Consider the following 24,204-nt stretch of genomic DNA (forward strand, 5'->3'; position numbering starts at 1 on the left):
TCATTTTGTTCTGAGAAACTAAATACCCAGCGATGGATGGACAACATGGTTTCAATCTTCAAATCAGTTACACTGATCAGCCAAAACATTATAACCACCTACCTGATAGCTAGTAAGTTCATCTTTCGCACAGATAACAGAAATGACGTGTCGTGGCTTGGAAACCCTGAGGCCTTGGTAGGTCGCTGGAGGGAGTTGGTACCACATCTGCACACACACACACACACACACACACACACACACACACACACATGTCGCCTAATTCCCGTTAATTCCAGGGTTGGGAGGGAGGGGGGCGATGAACTCTAACGCCATGTTCAATCACATCCCAGATGTGTTTGATCGGCTTCAGATCTGTTGAGCAAGGGGGGATGGGGTCAACACATAAATTGGAACTCGCCCCCGTGTTCCCCGAGAAACCCAATCATGCTCTTGGCCTTGTGAAATGGCGTACTGTCTTCTTGAAAAATACAACTATTGCCAGGAAGCATGATTGTTATAAAGGGGTGTACGTGGTCTGCAACAAGTGTACGTTACTCATTGGCCCTATTGGCGCCTTGCACGAGCTCCACTGGACTCATGTGTACCTATGTGAATATTCCCCAGAACATAATGCAGCCGCCGCCAGCTTGTCTCTGTCCTGCAGGACAGGTGTCAAGGAGCTGTTCCCATGGGAGTCGACAAATTAGTGCCCTCCCATTGGCATGATGAAGAAGGTATCGAGATTTGTCAGATCATGGAACGCTCTGCCACTGAGTCAATATCCAGTGCCAATGGTCACGGAGTGACGGAGCGGTTCTAGGAGCTACAGTCTGGAGCCGCGCGAACGCTACGGTCGCAGGTTCGAATCCTGCCTTGGGCATGGATGTGTGTGATGTCCTTACGTTAGTTAGGTTTAATAGTTCTAAGTTCTATGGGACTGATGACCTCAGAAATTAAGTCCCATAGTGCTCAGAGCCACATGAACCATTTGAACCAATGGTCATGTGCCCATTTCAGTCAAAGTGCTGATGTCGTGGTGCTAACGTCAGCACCTGCATGGGAGGCTGCGTAGTCCCATCGTTTGGAGTGTTCGGTGCACTATGTGTTCAGACACACTTGTACTCTGCCCAGCATTAAAGTCTGATTTTAGTTCCGACACAGTTCGCAGCCTGTCCTATTTTAGCAGTCTGCACAGCCTACGACATCCGACATCTTTGACGTGGGGTGGTTGTCCAACCACACGACGTCTGGTCTTGGTTGCACCTCGATTTCGCCGCGTGTTGAAGACTCTCATCATAGCATTCCTCGAACACCCGACAAGTCGAACAGTTTCCGAAATGCTCGTGCCGAGCCTGCGGACCATCATAAGCTGTCCTCAGTCAAATTCAGATACATCATATGCCTTCCCCATTACACATATGGCAGCACGCTCACTGATACTACATGCACAGTGCTTGTGTCTGACTAGCAGTCATCCCTCACCAGGTGACGATGCTATCGCCGGGTTTGTGTCCATAGTAGGTCGGTAGTCATAATGTTCTGGCTGATCAGTGTATATTTTAAAAGAAATAGAATGGTAATACGTTACTTTGATTACCGTATGAACTACTTCTCTCTCTTTCAGCTCACCAATTCTGCTTTTCTTAGCACACTTCGTTCCTCTCTTTGCTACTAATGTATCATTAATAGCTTCTTTGGTTTGTGTTCTTGCGCCATTACGTTTTAGGTAGATCTGAACTCCAATTAAGGGTGAAAGAAGGTGTTAATTTGTTATCATCTTTGTTTGTGCCCCTGCTCTGTATGCTGTGACAAATGAAATACATGAAAAAGAAACCTCGTTACTTCTTAGAAAAGGACTATAGGAATATAGTCATTATTACAACATGTTTACTCCAACTCAGTTTCTATCTTTCGCTATTCTACGACGTCCGGGTAACTTGCGAGTGTAAAACGGATATGTGTCTCAGTTGTCAACGCGTGAGCTGCCAACGGAAGAACACCTGCTCATTAAATGCCGCCCATAACATATGAAGATGACCTTTGAAGGCCGTAACCTAATGTGACTGTGAAAGTGATTGTGTCAAAATAATAAAAAAAGTGATACCGTACAATAAGTAAATTACCGTCTCCGCAAACGAAATGTCGTTTTGCCCAAGATATTGACCATCGCTGTAACCCTGTAGTCCAGTAAACGCTAGACTATCGTTGGCTAGCCAGACCATATACGTCTACAGAAACAGATGTCACAATAACTATCTGTACATAAAAAGTCAACTATTGAAATCCCGGAATTTTATATGGAAAAAATTGATACTCTGAGAAAATTTCTCAGCAATAAGATTTTTACCCATGTTTGCGTTATATTTTTTTCAATGCGACACAATATTATACTAACCTTCGGCAGTTTACAGCCGTGTAGGGTGGTGTCTTCTAGCACCCGTCGAATTCCACGTGTTGGTATGACATAACACATTCTCTGTGATTCCATAAGAGCAGCTCTGGTGTAAACCAATCTACAAATAACAAATGTTCCTGTTATTATTTCATAGACATTGATTTTCATACAACACTTTTATGTGAATTATATAAAAAACATTGGTCAAGGTCTTGTTTATTTATGAATCATATTCACATAAATTCTTCTTATAAAAGAATGCATTAAAACGTTGTTTTAAAAATGCCAGCGCAGAAATGTTTCAAACTTTAGGACGATTACGTCTCTTAGTTTGCGTTCTAGTTCGAGTCGTACACATCAAAACAATAACACTACTCTCAAAACGCATGTTCGTCATGGCCCGAAACGAAAGATAATGACAGTCTGCAATATTCAATTCTTTTGACCGATATTGCTTCATCGAAGATGATCAAACATGGTTCCTACTTTCGATCTTCACATGGATGCAGAAATGACAGAATGATGCATTACATTTTATATCGAAAATTCGGAAGAACAAGCACCTCTTTCAGCAATAGCCTATCGTAGGTCGCTGAAACAATGCAATGCTCCGTGTAACACAATATGACCCATACGTGACACAGACTTTGCAATACGTCATTATGCTAAAAAATGACAATAAGTCACATGACTAGGGACAGATAGGCAAGTTTCTATTACTACGTGCTATATTGAGTGGAAATGACAATTACAGTTTTTCTCATTATCTGAAATCAAGCAATGACTTTAACAACAAAACGAATTGTCGTATTGCTTTTACACAAGTAATAGGACAATCAATCTCATTTCACTGAAATTCCTAATATTAATGCAATGGTTATCGATTTCACAAATGAGCAGGTGAAACATTTTGACAGTTCTTTTTATAAGCAACAATATTACACTTTTTCAGTGAGTATCTGTTCTTGATGCGCTGTCTTGTAGTTCACCGCTTCCACAGGAGTAGGAGACAAAATATCATTTGGCAGGTAGCATTACTTTCCTGGTAAATTCATCAAAAATACGTCTGAACTATTTTGTTATGTTTTTATACGAAATGAAATCCATTTATATCCATAAGTCCGGTTTTTACACAAAATTAGCGCTTATAGTTTTTGACTTTTGCCATTTACACTGATACTGATACGTAAAGCAAGCAATTAATTGACTACTTACACTAAAAGAAGCTACTGGTGGAACATTACTAGTGCACTGAAAAACAAGAACCGGTTTTGTAGGTATAATTAATAGCCGATATTCATCTTTACCTGTGTATGACGTTATGACTAACATATACTGAATCAAGATCAACTGAAAGTGCTCTTACTGCTGTAAGGAGTCGTGGCTGGCAGAACAAGCAAGGATACTCAGACGATTTAGTCTTAGTAATTCTTGGCAAATTTGGTATTACTGTTAAAACAACGGCCCTGATCATTATGCAAAATTGCTTCAGAAAACAGTATCTAAGCGTCAGTCCCAAGAAAACTGATGTAGTAGTAGTTACGAGAGAGGATACTCAGCACACGTACTCGAATCTCAAGTCCAGTAGTTTGAAACTGCTTGGCATAGATTTTTGGAAACATTCAGATTTGAAGAGCTACTAGTGCTAATTGCACTGCCATTGTAAAAACTATGATGTGATTTCTTACTTCATCCAGTTCCTTTCATTCTGCATTTGGCTAGCAAACGGAACAAAATGATGAAGCGCCACTTTCGCAAAATTTCATTATGTTCTAGTATTTCAAGTTCAGGTATCTTGAACAGAAAAACAATGGTAGCTTGTCCATTATATTCAACGATGATGTTTTCTGGGAAAAATATGCCAGCAAGTACTAGACAAATGTCGGTTTTTAATGTGAAAAACCCTTTGAAAAATTAGTTATCTCAGCTTTGTGGGACGTTTTCCTTCAGCTTAATGACCATGTTCCACATAGCCATCTCCTCAATAGCCACATTTCTCATTTGAAAAAAGCTGTACTCAGTGAGTATGTCAAAACAAGACTGCGTTACGGAGTTAGACTCCACAGTGAGAAGCTACACAATGCTCAGATTAGGAGTTTATGCACAAAAATAATTATATTCAAAAACTAAGAATTATACTCTTGTTTTTAAAATAGAATTACATACACATGTGGTGACACCTACAGGCACAGATGCCAAGTCACCTATAGCTGAACTATACTTTTGTCTCTGGTTGTGTGAAATAAAATACTAAATTTTGCTACCATTGTTAAATTTTCTATTATCTCTGTTGCTAGCAAATGGTAAATTAACGCCTTATACTGGTTTCACCATGAAACACATAATTGCAGTTTCCAAGATTTGTTTTCCTTAAAACAGTGTTATGATTTAAATTTTTAAGCTGACTGAACTTTTCCTCCTTCCCTTACACAGTATTCCATAGCAAAGAATTAGTTTAAATAAAGTTGATTCTGAAAGATTTGTGATAAGTGGTATAGTAATAAATTTCCACAGTACAACATTCTAAGTTCTGTATAAATGATGGTGCCTCTATTATTATCATCAATTCGTTCATTTTTCCTGTTGCTTTCACTGTTGTCCAGAGGAATCTGTTGAACTTTTGTGTGATAGGCCAGGAAAAGTTTCAGTCGCCAGAAATATTTTCTCTCTAACAGTCTAGCAAAATAGGCAGCTACCTTTATTCTCTAACATATATCTTATAGCCTACTACATATCGTAAAGAAGCTAATGCATTTTTATGTGAAATTGAGAATGATCGTGTTAAATAGAGCCTGTTTACCTAATAATGAATTACCTTATGAGGCAGGGAATTTAAAGTAAATAAAGTTTTTATTCACCCAAAGTGAATAGCAAGATTATCGTGTAAAGTAGATTAACATTAATTGTGTAGAGTGGTTTTTGCAGCTCTTGGATTTCTTCACTCGTTTCGCAATACATGTGCTCTGAATAGTTTTTTTTAGGGATGACAAAAACAAGTTTCAGGTGAACTGTGATGTACGCTATCACAATACAAGATATTCAAAATAATTTTCGTATTATAAGGAGGTTGTTTGTGTTGTTACCCCCAGATGATAATTGCACGAAATATTTGTCAGGATTCGTAAGCAGTGGGTCCCTGAGGTACAGAATACGTGAACACCGAGAAGTAAGTATAAACAGATTATTAACAAAAGACTGACTATAAAACATGCACATTACACATACCCGTCATCACTGTGTCTGACATCCTAACAAAGGCTAATTACAGTCGTATCGAAAGGCTCCATGGTGAGCTAAGAAAAGAGACATATTCACGCCCAAGGCCGCGCTAATTATATGGCGCGCTGCGTATGGCGGCCAGTAGCTTACTCTCTTGTGGCGCACTGCATCTGGACGCACGTCTACTGACCAAGCAAATTGTCAGCATTTCAAGATAGGTCGGCTGTCGAGCACTTGTTACATAGTGTACGGCTATGGGCGAACCTGTAGATTCTTACACCACTCTCCCCAGAGAAAAAGAGCAACCATAGGTGACTCAAAACGACCTCCTGGGCGTTATGAATTTATTTCGCAATTCACTGCATCAGAAGACATTGCAACATGTATTTTATATGCAGACATAAAACTTTCGGTACTGAGAAGCGAGCTTTCAGGATGACAATTTCATAAATGACAAATGCTGTTGACAAAATATAAATTAATAAAAGCAATAAAACACAGTACTGACAATCAAGTATGTGTTAACATTACTGGATGAATAGAAGGACTTAATTCTGTTTGCTGCTTCAGTGAAGTTTAACTCATTATTGGATGAAATTACATTTTCATGGATACCCTTAATTACATTACTGTCTTCAGAAAAACTTGATAAGGAATGCTCTCCATATGTTAATATGTATGAATAATTGTAATAAGCAGATAAAATTCTCATTAATGGCAAATGTACAGTTGAATGAAATGTAGTTGGCAGTACACTAGGCATATCAAATAGTTCACATGATAAATCACAATGTGTGGCATTCAATAGTAATCCACTATTATTCAATTTGAGTGTAAAGGGTAGCTCAGTTGTATCATGTAAATGTGACATCAAGGGTGGAGTTAAATGAAAAAATTATACCTTCAGAATGTCATTTAAGAAACTGATGATAAAAATGTGTTAAAATTCTAGGGCAATCATCTCTTAGCAGATGATTTATAAATAAGTCTTTCTCACAGCTGTACACTCTATTATCTAAGATTACTGCCGATTCAGGGCAAATTAACTTATGACTACGGTTTTAGATATGCAAATCGTTTTCATTTAGCGACACAAAATACCTTCGATCCTTGCTGATCAGTAGATAATCATTTAGTATGTACTTTACACAAATACCTGCCTGTCTCCGTTTCACAGGGTGAGTATAAGTCTTATACATTTCAAAATTATGCTTTGATCTAGCAATGGCTATAGAAGCAATAACAGTTAATTCATCTTCAGGCATTAAAGAGAGTGTGGTGGTTAACTTGTAGTAAGCATATAAACTGTAAGAGTTAACAGAGTAAATCATTGTTGCATCTAGCTTTCGTTCAATTGATAGTAGGATCTGTAAAACCTGTTCTGGATGTAGTAGTACACTTCTCAAACAATCACTTGAACTACTTTCTAAGGCTGTTTTTAAGTTAAGGGCATCAATTCTAGCATTGATTAACTATCAGTAATCCTTAACAAAACAGTGTTTAAATGTAAGTGTACTCTCAAAGCATTTAATCCTTGGAATAGTTCTTGGATATTTGTGTTCGTTTCATTACGAATTACGTGGAAATGTGAGATAAATTGCTTTACTATCTGTTCAATAAAAACAGTGTGGTTAGTAATGGTTCTTTGCATATTCTTCAATACGATTATTTCATTAGAGAGGTTAGTTGAATTTGTACTGGACTGTTGTTCAAGAGCTAATATTTTGCCTCTAACTTCCAGTAGATCCTGACTAGTTGAAGTACCAAATACAGTACGAAGGATACTCCTTCGAAAATCAAACCAGGCACATTTACGCCTAATTAAAGTTTTATGTGGCAAAAGCTTTAAAAAACAGTAAATCTCTTGTTCATAATTAGCAAATGTAGACTGTACCTGCATTTCGGCTGTGATCCAGTTATTATACCATTTCCAAAATTGTATTATTACCCTTAACAGAACGATTTAGATCAATTTGCTTCTTTACAGAATTGAACTGTTGCTGAATTTCACTCAGATTGTACTTGAGTACAAGTTTTGCATTACTTGTTGAAACTACCGTGTCTGATCGTGGTTCAAAGAAAACACCTTTACTCTGTGGTACTATTACTACAGCATTAGTAGAATATGCTACCATAGAGAAACATTAGAATAAAAATGAACATGGTTAATTAGTTATAAATACTAGAGTTAACAATGAACATAAAATAAATTAAGTGCTTGTGGTAACCTGTAGAATAAAAGGTTTAGCTTCATTTGTGCATTCGTGTAATAGCTTCAATACTAAATTTTCACAACACATTCACCTAAGCACATGGGCGAAATTAACACACGCATTGCACTCTCTCACACTGTACACATTTACACAGATTGAAGGGGTGTCTGGAACAGGATCGCTTGGAGCGTGGCGATGACTCGGCCTCCAAGTCTGGACTGTGACCACGCGATTCTCGCTTTCAGGGTTTGAGAACAGCAGGTCTGCCTCTCGGTCGGTCCTCCTCGTCTTGCGATGCTACAGGAAATCTACCCAGAAACGGCTTTACACGACTGACATGAACGATAATCGAACTTTGGCCTGTTGGAGCTTAAGAGTGACTGGCGGCAACACCTCCAAGATTGGATATGGTCCTTTCTAAAACTTCTCGAACTTTGTCCTTACTCTTCTTTAACACCACGTTGCTCAAATACACAAGATCTCCAGCTCGATACGGTGGCACTGCTGCATGGCGGTCGTGTTGCCTTGCTTGCTGAAGAAAGGATTGATGATTTCGCTGTTTCACTCCGCTCCATGCTTCCTTTAGTTTGCGTGCTAGATCCCTTACGTGTTAGTTGCTGATTCTGGCAGTCAACCGTGCAAAATCCAAGGATGAATGCATTCTTCATCTGTAGACGATCTCATATGGACTTAGGCCAGTTGAGCTGTGCATTTTGGCATTGTAACAACTTACCAAATACGGTAAACAGATATCCCAATCGTCGTGTTTGCTGCCCACACAATGGCTAACCATTTTAATAATTGTTCTGTGGAGTCGCTCGACTCTTTCATTTCCTTCAGCGTGTGCTGCTGTAGTCCTTAATTGAGTTATTTGCATGAGCTCACAAGTATGTTTAAGTAATTTCTCATAAAATTCATTCCTTGATCACTAATTATACTTAATGGTGATCCAAACTTAAGAATCCATTTTTTTCAAAAACTTTAGCAATAGTCTCAGCGCTCTGATCAGGTATTGCTATCATAAGAAGGCATCTACAAAAATGATATAACATTGTCAATATGTATTTGTTTCCATCTTTAGTTTTAGGTAACGGTCCTAGTCTTGTCGTTCAAATTGTCCACTTGTTTCTGGCAGTTCTTGCAATGGTGCTCTACTTTTTCCTACATTATTTTGTCTGTTACAGGAATCACATTGTGAAACAAACTCGAAAACCATCAGTCCTGCAGGGCTGTACATAAATCCGTAAGATTACAAGGGCATTGAGATCTCTTCTGAACAGCACGTTACAAGGCATTCCAGATATGCTCAAAATAATGTTCAAGTCTGGGGAGTTCGGTGGTCAGCGGAAGCGTTTAAACTGAGAAGAGTATTTCTGGAGCCAATATGTAGCAATTCTGGGCGCGTGGGGTGTCACTTTGTCCTTCTGGAATTGCTCAAATCCGTCGGAATGTTCAATGGACATCAACATGTATCAGGGGTCCCATCTCACTCTAACCGCACACATCCCACACCGTAACAAAGCTTCCACCATCTTGAACAGTCCCCTACTAACATGGAGGGTCCATGGAGCATGACGATGTTTCCATACCCGTAAACGTCTATCCGCTCCATACAATTTCAAATGAGACCCGTCCGACCAGGCAACATTTTTGTACAGTGTTTATGGGCCCAGATGAGGTGTAAAGCTTTGTGTCAGACAGTCATCAAGGGTATACGAGTGGGCCTTTGGCTCTGCAAGCCCATATCGATGATGTATAGTTGAATGGTTTGCACGCTGACACTTGTCGATGGCCCAGTATTAGAATCGGCAGCAATTTGCGGGAGGATTGCACTTCTGTAACGTTGAACGGTTCTCTTCAGTCGTTGTTGGCCCCGTTCTTGCAGGATCTTTCTAGGGCCGCAGCGATGTCGGTAATTTGATGTTTTAGCGGAGTCCTGATATTCACAGTACACTCGTGAATGGTCGTACGTAGATGCTGTATCCCATCGATCTTGCACCGACTATAACACCACGTTCACACTCACTTAAATCTTGATAACCAACCATTGCAGCAGCAGTAACTGATCTAGCCACTGCGCCAGACACTTGTTGCCTTATACAGGCGTTGCCGACCGCAGCACCGTATTCCGCCTGTTTACTTATCTCTGTACATGAATACGAGTAACTATACTAGTTTCTTTGGCGCTTCAGTGTATTATTTGACAGAATTATGCATAATGTCTTCTCTAAAGATCTCCTAAGCAGCAGTCGTTACGGATTTACTTCAGAGAAAGGTGCTGTATATGTGTTTTGGTGATAAGAACTTCATAGACGAAAGTATGTACAAGGACTGTATGTCATAATTATTAGAATTATATTAATACCTTCAGCTGCTGACGGGCGTCGATATATTGCTCCAGGAGCTGAGGGAGATTTGTGATGTTTTTAACGATTAGCTATGGGTAATGAACATAATAAAATGTTTGATACAGTTGTCAGATCAGGTACCAATGCGTCAGCCCCTTATCGGCTGTTACTGCCGAAAATGAAGATATGTGCCACTTGATTGACCAGATATTAGCTGATGATGCGATTAGGCCATCGACCTCACCTTCTGCAGAGCCATTTTTCCTGGTTCTGTAGGCAAATTACGCTAAGTACAGACCAGGGCTCTAAATAAATAGCTTATTTTAGAATTGGTTCCCTTGCCTGACTCCACAATTGCTTCACTTGGTTCGTGCAGGTGCTCACCACAAAAAATTGGCGGAGGATTCGAAAAATGTTGCCATCTTTTGCACCGATTGAAATTTATGTGAGTACGACTACGTTCGTTAGCTTATGTACTGGAGTGGCTCTCCTTCCAAAGATCTTGCATTCGAGTACCATTAATTGGAAAATTTTGATATATGTATATATTTACTAATCATACGGAATATGTCTACCAAGCATTGGACTGTTTGTGTATAGTGCTAGTCTTGCTGTAAATCCATCTACGTTAATCTGGTCCTTGAGGACACTTAGTGTTGGCCATAGGGGTCCAGGTAGACCAGGAGAGAACTTAGGCGATACAGAAGTTTTGACCACCCAAGGATAAGAAGGGAATAGTGAATTTTTTTAGAAAGTTCATACCTGGACTTTCTCAGCTGGCCAAACCTTTGAAGCACTTACATAAGAAAGCGCAGGCATTTCAATGGACAGCAATCCAGCAGGCATCCTGTGACATACTGAGATCGGCATCAAATAATATACCCGTTCTGACGATTCCAGATTTCGATCGGGTATTCGTAATGCTGCCCCTAATTCAGGTGTCGTGGCAGTTTTTCCGCAGAAACCAAACGATGACAGATGTCATACTACGTACACTTCCAGGGCTTTGTCTACTGATAAGGTAAAATATTTATTCTATGAGATGGAGGTGTTTTTTGCGCCAGAAACATTCAATTTCTATCATGAGCGTCGAGAATTTACCATTCACACTGATAATCAAGCTTTGAGCTGCGTCCTTGCTCGACCACGTAAAAGAGGACACATGGCCTTTCATACCATCGATATTTCAGCACTTCGTTTATCTGTCAAACGTATGAAAGGATCTGAAATCCGGTGGTTGATGCTCTAAGCCACATACTTGAGGAGGACTTTGACGGTCCTGGTAACCCTGAAAACATTGAAGGTAGGGCCTGGTTACCATGGTATTTGCTCAAATACGCTTTTTATGTGGAGATCTCGAGGAAAGGCAAGAACAAGACCCAAACTTCAAGAGTTGAAACAAACATCTGCCGTTGGGGAGGAAGTGCCTGATTACCAGCTTCAGAAAGGCTTGTTCTGTTTTCTTACTTGTGAGGATAACAGGTCGAAAATTTATCTTCTTTGGGCGTTGGTGCCAGAAGATTCAAAATATTTTCAAAAGCCTGTGCTTGCCAGACATATGGGAATATATAAGACAATCCAGAAGACTAAGGACTGCCTCAATTGGCCACCATTGAACAAATATGTGAGAAAGTTGGTGAATCAGTTTGAAGCTTGTAAGTTTGCCAATACAAACATTCCTTTATACTACCTGGGCTGTATTTGTTGATTATGTAGGGCCACTCTCCACTCTCTAGTACCCTAAACGGTAGTAAACATAAACTCGTCATCACTGATGCCTTTTCACGTTTTTTTGTTGATGATCCCTAATGTTAGAATAATAGCTGGGCATTTTAATTAAATATTTTCCATATTTTGAACGCCTAAGTCCATAGTGAGCGACATTGCACTTGCATTTGTTTCAAGGGACTTTAAGAGATTTTGTTTTCAGAATTAAGTATATCTCATTCGACAACCATCTTTTATTACCCATCACTGAGAGGATGAATCATAGGTTTAAGTCTACTTTAAAATATTCCATTCTTGAGTTGAAACAAACTTAGACAGTTCTATTCCTTGCTTTAACCTAGAGTTTAACACCACCACTCATAAAACACATAATATGATCCTGGCGGCTTTAATTGTTGCTTTTCCTATCAATTTACCCTCGTCAAATCTTTGGTCAGTGAACGACCTCTGTCTGGAGCACGTGGCTCGTGAAGGCACTCAAGATGATAGGATCTGCGCGAAGATTAATAATGACCATACACATCGGAGGAAGGCAGAGTGATACAACCAGGGGAAGTGCCCAACCAAATTGAATATCAGAAACGTAGTTTTTATTAAGAATTTCAGTAAACAATGGAAAGTTGATAGCAAAATTTCTAGTAACTGATTCCCGATTATGTGGAACCTTGTACGATTACAAATATCCACACCCCAGACAGCCCTCTCGTTGAGAACCAGTCTATGGGGAACACAGCTGAGTTCACCTAAGGTATATTAAGGCTAGTCCTCACGCTTAAAATTTCGTAAACCCCACCCCCTAGAGTGTGTTGCTTTAAGGTGGGAGGTTGAGTCATGTCAATTCCTATGAATATCGCATAGAGTTAGACTTAGGGTTGCTAAAAAAGGGCATTGTGCATCATACCACATGATGGTGAGCATGTAAAGTTCCTAGCCTTTTTACAAGTGTATAAGGCTAGTAAGGTGAAGTCTTGGTCTCGTAGTCCAGAGGAAAAGTTAAATCTGGCAAATAGCCGCGCCATTACCATCCTAAATAGACAATATGAGGGGGTTCCATGAAAACATTACTGTTTTAAATTGTTCTTGTTCTTATATGTGGGCTCAAATAACTTACGAACTTGTTTGTTAAATGTATTTCAGTTCCATGTTTAAGAAAGATTGTGCTACTTGGCCGTATCCTCTAGAGTGGCCCATCCAGTATTGTGAACTGGTGCCAGGTTGAAGTCATACCTACATTCATATAATTATAAAACCCAATTATTTGGACATCTTTTCGAATTTAATTGCTATAATGTGCAGAACTGGTTTTCTTAAATAAATCTTCTTATACTTTGAATGATGTTTATTCAAAGTCTGGTCCCACCACTCCCCAAACACCTTATTCTTTGTGCATTTCACTCATGTCAATTCACATGTGTATGTCAGCATGATGCTGACTAAGCGAGTTGACACTTGTTTTACATGCAACAGCAAGTTGAGATCTACCAAGCCAAACCTTATAGCACTGTGATCAGCACTGCAAAGAGAGAGAGAGACACAGAAAATTTATTTTGATGTATAAATAGGAGAGATGATGAAGCAAATTTCGCAATACTGTATGGAATTTTTTGATGTTTTTTGCTCTGTGTCAACAACCCATAAACTTACATCAACCTGTCTCTCAAACTACATCAAATTATTCCCAAAGGTGTATCGATTTACCCCCCCCCCCACCCCCCCATGTGTGTTAATTTTTCCCATCCACAACTCCCAAAAGTGTATCAAATTAGCCCTCATACTGTATTAAATTGCCCCAAATGTGTATCAATGCACCTCAACAGATTATCAACAGCCACCAAAGTGTGTCAAATTACCCCACAAACTGTGCCAGGTGGCACCAAAAGTGTATCAACTTGCCCCAAAAATGTATCAAAGTATCTGTGAACTATATAAGCGTTCCTCTAAAGTGTATAAAATTGCTCCTCAAATGTATCAAGATCCTTCAAAATTTCTATTACATTGCAGCTGTAAACATTGCAGATTCCTGTGTAGCCACGTTCCAGACCTTTCTAAGCTGTGCAATCAGTTCTACACCTCCCTAGCCAATAATAAACCTGAGGAGATACCAGGGATGGAACCATATCCCTCAGCACCATATTTTACAAAGCTAATCATCTGGCTACAGAGTTATTTACTTAGTGCATAGAACACAATGATGATGAATTAAGCCCTCTCTCTCAGTAATGAGGCAACGACATTGCCCTATATATTATAGAAGGACGAAAATTTGTGGTGATTAGTTTCATTGGGAAATAACATTATACTCTATTACAGAGGGGATGCAGTTTTCCACTCTGTAAGAGCAAAGCGTTTTGCACTGCGAAGGTGGTAGACATTTACTATACATTCCAAGGCGTAAGATGAAGTGCTTTTTCTACGGTTGTCATCGTTTACTTTCCTAATTATTGGCTGTAAGTTACATTGTAGTAGTGATTTAGATGAATTTAATGTTGTGGATATATTATTGAGCTATAAACACACAAGTGAGGTGCAGATATGATTATTTGAAAACTTATTATGCTTTCAAAGTGTGCAAAATATTTGGAAACTACAATTTTGTTTCGCTGTAATTTTTGTAGTGATATTGCCTGTTGTACAGGCACTTTAGAAGAGCAAAAATTTACTTTGGAGGAACACAGAACTTGCAAGTGTGATGCACCTATTGAACTTCATCAAAAACGAGTGCTGCATAGCTAACAGTTTTTATCATTAGTGGCCATAAGCTAACTCTATTAATTGTAATGAATGATACAGCCAATTTAAATTTGAAAATTTTGAATTTACTAGCAAGTGTGTGAAATCTTATTTATAACGCAATAAATGATCATAATTTTATTTATTTTCTCGATATAGACTCTGACATTGTCTCTAGAGATGTTACAACACTCTGTTACAACCCTTGCTCGTCTCATCACTGTGTATAAGTAAAGCATGTCGTTCTACATTTTAAGTGATATATCGCAATAAAACAACTTCTTCCTTCCTAAAATTGAACATCCTCTACCATCCCTCATTCCTGATATGGTGTTTTCTCATTTTGTTTGTCGTTTGGCTATGTTGTATGTGTGTAAGAATGCATAGTGTTATGACGATCCGAAATAATTAAACCTTTTTGTGTGTGTGGTGTAATTTTAGTAGATGATGGTGTTATTTAATAGTTGATTATAGGAAATAGACTCTATAAGTCTTTTAGAGGGCTGTGACACCATAGTTCTGATTGGTAAACATTGCAAACTTCAGCAAGAATTTTTAGTGCACATATAACATCTAATAGGCCTGCATCATTTGCAATAAAAGCAGTAATTGTCTTCGATTATATGTTTTTATAGTGATACATTACCTTTATCCCTTCTAAAATGGTGCTTGAGAACAATTTAGATATGTATGTAATTCATTTGAGGATGTATTGTGACTTGTATCAAAAGTAGGCTTAATTAATTACATTCAGATTGTCTATTTGTTTGTATGCTTCCGTGATCAGGATAGTACTGTAGCTACCACGTATTTTCTGAGGCTACAAACATTTTCAGGATAATTTTCGGTATTGACCACTTGGGTGTAACTTCTAGATGGTCAACTGCTAGTTGATCATGTTCTTTGTAAGTACCCTTTGGCATGGAAATAGCATTGGAGTACTTAATTTAGAGTTGAAAACCCCGTTCTAGGCACAATTGTGACAACTATGTGTGTATGTGGAAAATAATGTTATTTTACATAAATGATGCACTTTTTTGTGTTTCAGTTGTGTTTTTGCAGCTATTTAGACTTGTAAGGAATGTTGCAACACCTGACAAGCATCATCAATGTGAAAAAAGAAATTAATTTGAGACTCTGTTGTGTGGTACAAGGATAGTTTATATAGCGTTTCCAGCAGTGCTGTCATTTGTCGGTGACAGTAAGCAACTTGTGGTCCTCAGATCCAAGTTTAAATGCTTTACCAGTGGAGCCATCTGTTGGTGACAGTAAGTAATGAAAACATAAATCAGCTATTTTATTTCGAGTTCTCAGGATTTGGGGAATGGAATTTAAAGTAACACTCTTCCTCAGAAACTAAGTATTACTAATTTATTAATTATATACAATTATCAAACATTGGTTTTTAAACTACATATTACTAATTGGTTAATTACATTGAATAAGCAAACATTGGTTTTTAATTATTTATGGAGAAGTTGTTGTATACTCCTACCAATATTTCATAGTGAATGATATATAGATTTGAACGAAATAAGCAAACATTGGTTTTTAATCATTTATGGAGAATTTGTTGTATACTCCTACCAATATTTCATAGTGAATGATATATAGATTTGAACGAAATTTAGTGATACAGTTTGTAAGCTAGTAGATTAAAGATTTTTTGAAGTCAGTAATGCAAACACAGCTCGTTATTTTATGCAATTCTGATACTTTGATGTATTTTTGGTAATTATTTTGAATATTTTTGAGTACAGCCTGGATGGGATAAACTGTAACTGGCCCTTTCATTTTAATCATATCTAAAATACTAGGTTCTGTTTGGAGGAGGAGAGGGGTAGTGTGTGAAGTATTTCTCTTACTAATAGTTGAGGTCATTTTGATGCTGTGTTGTAATTGCTCTAAATGCAGGAAAGCAAAACGAAGTGTGTGACACATTTTTGGCAAATAATTCAGATCATTTGGATACTTTTGAGCACAGTGCAGATGGGACTTCAATGTAACTGGCTCTTTCGCTTTAATGATGATTTATTCCAATGTGAAGCATCATTTTAATACAATGCTGATTAAAAACAGAGTTGTGTATGTGTACATAAGTATCTTTGCTTTCATAGCGAATTAATGCAACTTGACGGCTTTTTCACACTCCATTTTAACACTACAGTCTGACTGGTGGAGATAGGTAGTAGGGGAGTACCATAGAAAGCAAACAATTGGTCTGTATCGAAATAATGTTGCTTGATTTTTATCCCAGAAATAATGATTATCTTTGACTTTCAAGAACATTTGTTTACATGATCTTTTTACTGCATATCTGACACAATTTTTAATGCTATGCTCTGATTGGTTGCAAGGAGGTGGGGGAGTGGTGTAAAGCACAACAGACATAGTTGAAATTTTGTGGATTCGTTGGTGTTAGGGAAGAGGGGAAGGGGAATGGATAAGGCTTAAAATGTCTTTTGGAAATAATATAACTGGACGCCCTTTCATACATATTTTAATAATATGCTCTTATTGGTTACAAAGAGGAAGAGGTGTGGTATAAAGAACGATTGGTTTGGACTTTGTTCATTTCACTACTACATTATGATTGGTTAGAATATAGAATAGAGGTGAATTGGAGACAGTTTATGATTTCCCACCAATAAAATTGGGCTCTTTCCTCCATCTTGGATTTTTGATTTGGTATTTCATTTTTAATACTGTGCTATGATTGGCTGATGATAGGGCGAGGGGGAAGAGACCATGACTTTTGACTGATAGTGGCATGACGTTTTAGTTTATTACTTCCTTACCACTAACTCTCTTCACAAAACATTTTTCGGACAGAATCCACCTATGTCAGTGAATGTATGATCAATATTATATCATTGTACAACACATAGTTCTCGGCATGTGATGTCATTGTGATAAAGATATGTGAAAACTCATTGATAGAGAGTAGTGGGGCTACGCTAGGTAGACATGAATGGTTATAACATTACTGCTCCCATTTACAGGTTGCATACAAAACAGTCTCGAGGGTAACAAAGATTTGAGTTTCTGTGTATCATAAAATTATTGACTAATTTAAAAATTTACAATACTGTAATAATTGGTTCAGTAAGATTTACATTCTTGTGTTAAAGGTTTGACGCAGTGAGGCAAGTATTATAATTTGAAACTGTATATATGTCTTGGGACAATGTACTTCACTGCTTACTAATATCCAGACTATATTCATTGAGTATTAGAGAAAGAAAGCACTTATGCATTTCCAACAAATTTTATATAAAAGTCGAAACCTTCCATTTCTTTTTCTAGCTGACACCTCTCACCAGATCATGAACGGAAAAACGTTTATTGTGTACAACATTTTCGCTGTTCATGAAGTAAAACTACCATATCAGGCATTACGTTTTAGTTTGTTACTTCCTTACTACTAACTCTTTTCACAAAACATTTTTTGGACAGTATCCACCTATGTCAGTGAATGTATGATCAATATTATATCATTGTACAACACATAGTACTTGGGATGTGATGTCATTGTGATTAAGAGATGTGAAAAACTAGTCTTTGCTTTTAGTGGAGCACAAATCACCCTGACTATACAGGTATACTGGCCATGTGAACCTATAGAGATGTTGTCCGAAAAAAACCTCACCTACCTTAACAGCACCAGAGAACTTAACCTTGACCATTCACTAAGCTGAATGTTGGCAGCTCAGGAGGGTCACATCACTCCAGAACAATTGTTTCAGCACGCAAAACAGTACCAGGATGGTAAACGTCAAGAAATCGCGACTTTGAGCACGGCACTTCCTAGTGCTGTGGTGACTCTGATTTAGATGTGCCTAGTTCTTACGTATTTGAAATGACAGACCATGCAGAAAGGTGACTCTGACCTAATTCCAGATCCCATAGACTGGATGCCACAAACAATGAATGAAAGGGAAATTTATGAAGTCATGGATGAGGACACTAATTTGCATACTGGTTAAGAGTATCCAGTTTAGTGTTAGGCACTAGTTTTATGGATTACGAGTGGACGTAATTACAGGAGAGTTCTTGGACTGGGATAAGACCCAGAGGACAGAGTCTTCTCAATATGGGAGGGCAGTGTAGCAGTGTACCGCCACAACTCAGTATTTGGTCAGAAAATTGTTAATCTTTAACAAATAGTAAGAAAAAGCAGAATGTAAGCATCATGGTGCACTGCTTCAACAGTTGTGGGTCATTTGCTGAAAATGTGGCGCCATGTGTGTTACAGTAACAGATGTGCCAGTGGACTGCACAGAGAGGATAGCAGAGCTTAGTGGTAAATGGCACTGCACCATTATAACCGTGTAGCGAGTGAAGTGGTGTCACCACATGAGGTCACATTCTAACATTACGAGTCAAGATAGCTGTAACGGAAATCGAATAGCGTAAAGTTATCATTTAAAACGCACGCCGCGCGATTTAATTGAATAGCGTAAAGTTATCATTAAAAACGCACGCCGCGCGATTTGTGACGATTTGGTTGGTCATAATAGTAGTAACATGCTTTTGAATACAATTAAAATATAACGGCGATACCTGTTTAGTGTTATTGGAAATAATATGAAGTAAATTAATGAGTAAGGTAGCCGATCCTATAAGAAGAGGTGAAATTGGGCATATTAAGGTGTTTTGCTTTATGTCGACTAAGCCGACGATATGGCGTCTTTTTTTTCGTTTACTCTTAAAAAAAAACAAGTAACGAAGTGCTAATTGTGCGTTGTGAGAAATATAGGGGCGAATTTTAAATAGCTACAGTGTATAATCAGACTAACAAATGGACATTCAGTTACGCGAAATAGCGTATTTGATATGCATTAATTATCTTTCATGTGTTGAGGTATCAGCAGTCACAGCTAAATCTGTATCTTTTGGGGTCATCTGGTGACTTTTTCAAGACTAAAATTACGGATGCCTTCAGGGACTACCACTATACTCAATAATACCATGAGCTAGCTGCTGGTCGATAAATCATCTATTACTGGTGGCATACACTTTGGAACTTGATATAGGTTCTTGCGCAGTGGAACATTATTCCACGATGGTATTCTCTGTTGCGTGAGTACCGTTGCTGCTAACAGACCACTCGGATCAAACATATCCATGCACTGCAGTAATGAACCTTCCTTTGCTTCTCTATCATCCCCCTGCAAGCGTTTCACTTTCTCAACTAATGCAGATGGTTTACTTGCGGCAGAGGTCTTCACGTGACCTATCTATGTCAACTTTCTTCAAAACATCTAAATTAGCATTTATTAAACCCTTTGCAGACTCACTTCGTCCATGCCAAATTTATCAAGACTGACTGGAATCATAAAACCTCCGTCTACGTCACTGATGTGTTCTATACTTCTGCCTAGAAAATAGTGTGATTTACCTAATTCTTCGTTATTTTCCAATGGGTCTTCAACATACAGTAAATCCTTAGATAGGCTCGTACCTAAGCTCACCCAGATCAACTCCCCTGTACCTTCCAGTATCGTAGTCCAACGAATTGATGTTTAGAATCTGTGTCCTTCGTGATCAGTGAACCTTGCGACTGTGTAACACTTGTAGCTATTGCACCTTGAGGAAAAAAAATGTCCCATGAAGTTCAGTTCTTCGCTGCAAAATGTCAAAATTTGCGTGAGGTTTCACAAGAAAGTCGAGTCTCAGGGTCGCACACTACCCCTTGCCAACACGAAACAATAATCTACAAGCTCTCGAAAACGCTTTTTCCCATGTTAAAACTGTACAGCGTTGTTCCCAATCATTTCAGGTGATTATCACCTACTTCACGTAATCTATACTGTGGTAACCATAGTGTCTTTAAGGCCAAGAGATCTAGACTGCCTACTGACACTTGAGCCCCTATGTCCAACAGAAATCAATGTTCTGTACCGTTTACTTTGCGTAGGAATCAACGCTCTGTCTCTGCATACGTTTCTGCAATCTGCCGTCCGACGAATGAGGCACCCCATTCCCGTTTAACGACTGATTATTAGGACGCTGCTTATCCTGTGCTTTCTTCTGACAATCACGAGCTTTTTGACCCTCCTCCTCACATTCATTACATTGAGGCTGACGACATTGTTTCCTGATGTGGCCAGTGCGCCCTTATTTGAAACACTTCGCTTCAGAAGAAAAAGCACCACGATCACTCTCTCCTCCTCTAATTGTGTAGCAATCCTAATGGCAGCAAATAAGACACTTGGGTTCTCCCTTCTGACCGGCCTTGACATATCGGCAAGAATACCTCTTAGAAACTGATCCAGAGCCCCATTCTCTGCCTCACACGGTATCATTCTATCAGCTTCTGTGTTCTGCGTTAGTTCATACGTTTGCGAGTTCACTTTCCTAATCCTGTCAGAGAATGATTCCACTGATTTGCCGTGCTTCTTCGATAGTCCGTTGAGCTTTTCCCTAAAGAAAGTCGCGCTGTTCTGCTTCCGATAGCGCTGTGTTACACCGTTAGCCAGTTCATCACATTTTTGGGCCTTACTGATGGTCTCGTTCCACATTACGTACGCCATTGTGTTATCCAGGAACCTTAATTTGGCCATGTTCAATTATGTTTCTTCCGACGATTTTCCCAATTTTGTTGCAGTTTTTACATCACCAATAAAGACAGATACATATTCGTTTGCCTACCTCTGTATCGATGGAATGGGTAGATACACTCAACCGGGTTTTATTTGTTCCTGAATCAAGGGGTTATTGGCTCCCAACGGCTACCCATTGCTCTTTTCGCCTATGCAATGCTTCATTATGTTGCCCTGTTGCGTTGTAATTTGTAACAACGCAGATATCTGTCCACTCAAAGCTTCTACCATTTCATTCAGTGTTGCTTCTCGTGTTTCAGACACTTGTGTAAAGCCCATCCGCCGTTGTACTAGAAAACAAGGATACTGCACACACTACAGGCAAAAACAAAAAAAAGGAATTAAACTACACTTTATCTCTACACCACATCGTAGCCCAACGGGATTTTGTTGCATGTAGGCCACAGACGTTGACATCAGTAGCACACTGACTTTTGCTGCGATGGCGCCCACTGCTCTGCAGGCGACCACGGTGACAGTGCATACACTACTTGTAAACTTGCTCGTGTCACTGCGATGAAACAGGAAGGTGGCTGTGCATGTGGTACAAATTGCTGCCTCGGAAAGCTGTCCGCTGGTAGCTGGTGTTGTTGCGTCGAGATCCACAAGAAACTCAGCGTAAGAGGTAGCAGGAGTGGACAGGAGATCGGCATGACTGTGACACCAAGTCCCGTGAAGGACTTAATGCAAACAGGAAGCACAGCCTGGTCTCGAACCAATGGCTGCGGCTCGTGGAGCTTCTGCCAATTTGTTTTGTTAAAACCCAGCACCTAGTCATATTGCCAAAACAGGAGATGTTCTACCGTATCTTCCTTCGCCGTCGGCGTTGTCGTTGTTACTGTGAGACACCGTTATACCAAAAGGAAAGGCGCGTCGATCTTAGAGCATGAGATATGATGACCTTAAGCCATTGACTACACACAACGGTCACGGTAGCACCTGATTCCAGAATAGCTGCAGTAGTTAAGATCTACGAACTATCCCCTGTTGACCAGGTCCCCAAAACTTAACTCGTAACGAGATCCCTTCAAAGCAAATGGTCATAACGATCGTCTATAAGGGCATCGTACAACGAGAAGAAATGTTACGGTTTATGGAATAATAACAGATACGATCAAACTGTCCTGTCTCTTCTGCTTTATTTAACATAACTTCGTTCACAGTTTCATTTCGCATTCACCACTCATTCACCGAAACCCTTTGATGAACAGTTTTGGTTGCTTAACACCAACAGTCAATGATAATGATACAGCTTTTCTCCTTTTTATAAATTGAAGCCCGCTGTCCGTGATATAATAAGAAAAAAAACGGTCTCAATACCGCGTCGCTCGTGAGATGCGAATAGACTTATCCCGGAATTGACCGCCCTGTAGGTGTACTCAATTTAATGACCACACTTCGCTGTCCGCTATTTCGCGTAACTGAATGTCCATTTGTTAGTCTGATTATACACTGTAGCTATTTAAAATTCGCCCCTATATTTCTCACAACGCACAATTAGCACTTCGTTACTTGTTTTTTTTTTTAAGAGTAAACGAAAAAAAAGACGCCATATCGTCGGCTTAGTCGACATAAAGCAAAACACCTTAAAATGCCCAATTTCACCTCTTCTTATAGGATCGGCTACCTTACTCATTAATTTACTACATATTATTTCCAATAACACTAAACAGGTATCGCCGTTATATTTTAATTGTATTCAAAAGCATGTTACTACTATTATGACCAACCAAATCGTCACAAATCGCGCGGCGTGCGTTTTTAATGATAACTTTACGCTATTCTATTCAATTTCCGTTACAGCTATCTTGACCCGAAATGTTACACGGCCCCCCAGACTGTGATGTCTTAAAGAGGGTTCCAGACAGAACAGTTTTCAGGAGAGGGTATTTGTTTTGGCGAATACACTCACTCTCAGATTCACTCAACAATTCAGTACATACATTCTACAATATTTGAATTAATGGGCCTAGACAAAATGCCCTTAACTAAATTCCACATTTGTTTATAGGTTGTCTTAGAAACACTTCGCACTAATCACTTCATATTCACACCACATTTTTTTTCTTGCATGAAGCCCTCAGTTCTTCAACCGACTGTGCAAGGCAGGGATCACAGCCGAGTTCGACGATTGGCATCCTAGGCCAAAACCCTTATTAGGCCACTTGTTTAACCAGAGAGGATTTGGTCCTTTTCTGTTCCTCTTAATTCCACTTTTAACTCATCCATCCTCGCTGTTCGGTGAGAGGATAAATCGTATTTCAGCGTCGACATTGTTGCTGATACCAAGAAGGTATCTCATGGAAATCGTCGGTACATTCTTTAATTTTCTTTGTAAGTTAGTATAAGTACGTATTAATCCACTGGTGCTTTTATATAGTCCACTGAGTGTAGTCTTGGTATAATTCAGTGTTTCTTGAATCCATATTTTGCTCATTATTGACAATACTTCTTCAGGTTTATGTGAGGGAACAAACCTTTAATTACATCAGTATCACAATCTGCCAGGAGGTAGCTCCCTTCATGAGGTATTTTCATTACTTTGTATGGACCTGTATATAAATATTGCCATTTCTTATTCAGTCTTTTCCTGGTTGATGCTTTTGGGTGATTTCTCAATACAATTTCTTCCCCTACATCATATGTGACTACTTTCTTCACATTTTTATCAAAACGGGTTTTTCTCAATTTTCGTAGACCTTCTTCACCATATCTTCTTTCTTGGTAATCTTTTGTTCTATCGCAGGTAATTTCTTCATCCATTCTGGCACAATACTCTCACCAAATACTATTTGGTTAGGTGAATAACCTGTCGATAAGTGTGGTAAGTCATTATACACTTTCTCAAATTCATAAATCCAATCGATCCATTTATAATGTTGTTTGGGTATGTACGTCCGTAAAAATCAACTCTCGGAAGATTCTCTCAACCGGATTTCCACATGGGTAAAATCTTGAGATGTAAATGTGCTGGATTCCTTGTT

At 39.0% G+C, this 24,204-nt stretch overlaps 1 protein-coding gene across 1 annotated transcript in view; it reads right to left on the minus strand.

Moving 5' to 3' along the window:
- The window catches only part of LOC126188412 (methyl farnesoate epoxidase-like), a 162,028-nt gene that overhangs the window by 17,886 nt on the left and 119,938 nt on the right, over positions 1-24,204 (minus strand). The window contains exon 7 of the mRNA XM_049930015.1: positions 2,378-2,495. Within this exon, the coding sequence (XP_049785972.1) occupies positions 2,378-2,495 (118 nt within the window). The remainder of the gene's footprint in view (positions 1-2,377; positions 2,496-24,204) is intronic.

The sequence above is a fragment of the Schistocerca cancellata genome, chromosome 5 (assembly GCF_023864275.1).
Source record: "Schistocerca cancellata isolate TAMUIC-IGC-003103 chromosome 5, iqSchCanc2.1, whole genome shotgun sequence".
NCBI lineage: Eukaryota > Metazoa > Arthropoda > Insecta > Orthoptera > Acrididae > Schistocerca > Schistocerca cancellata.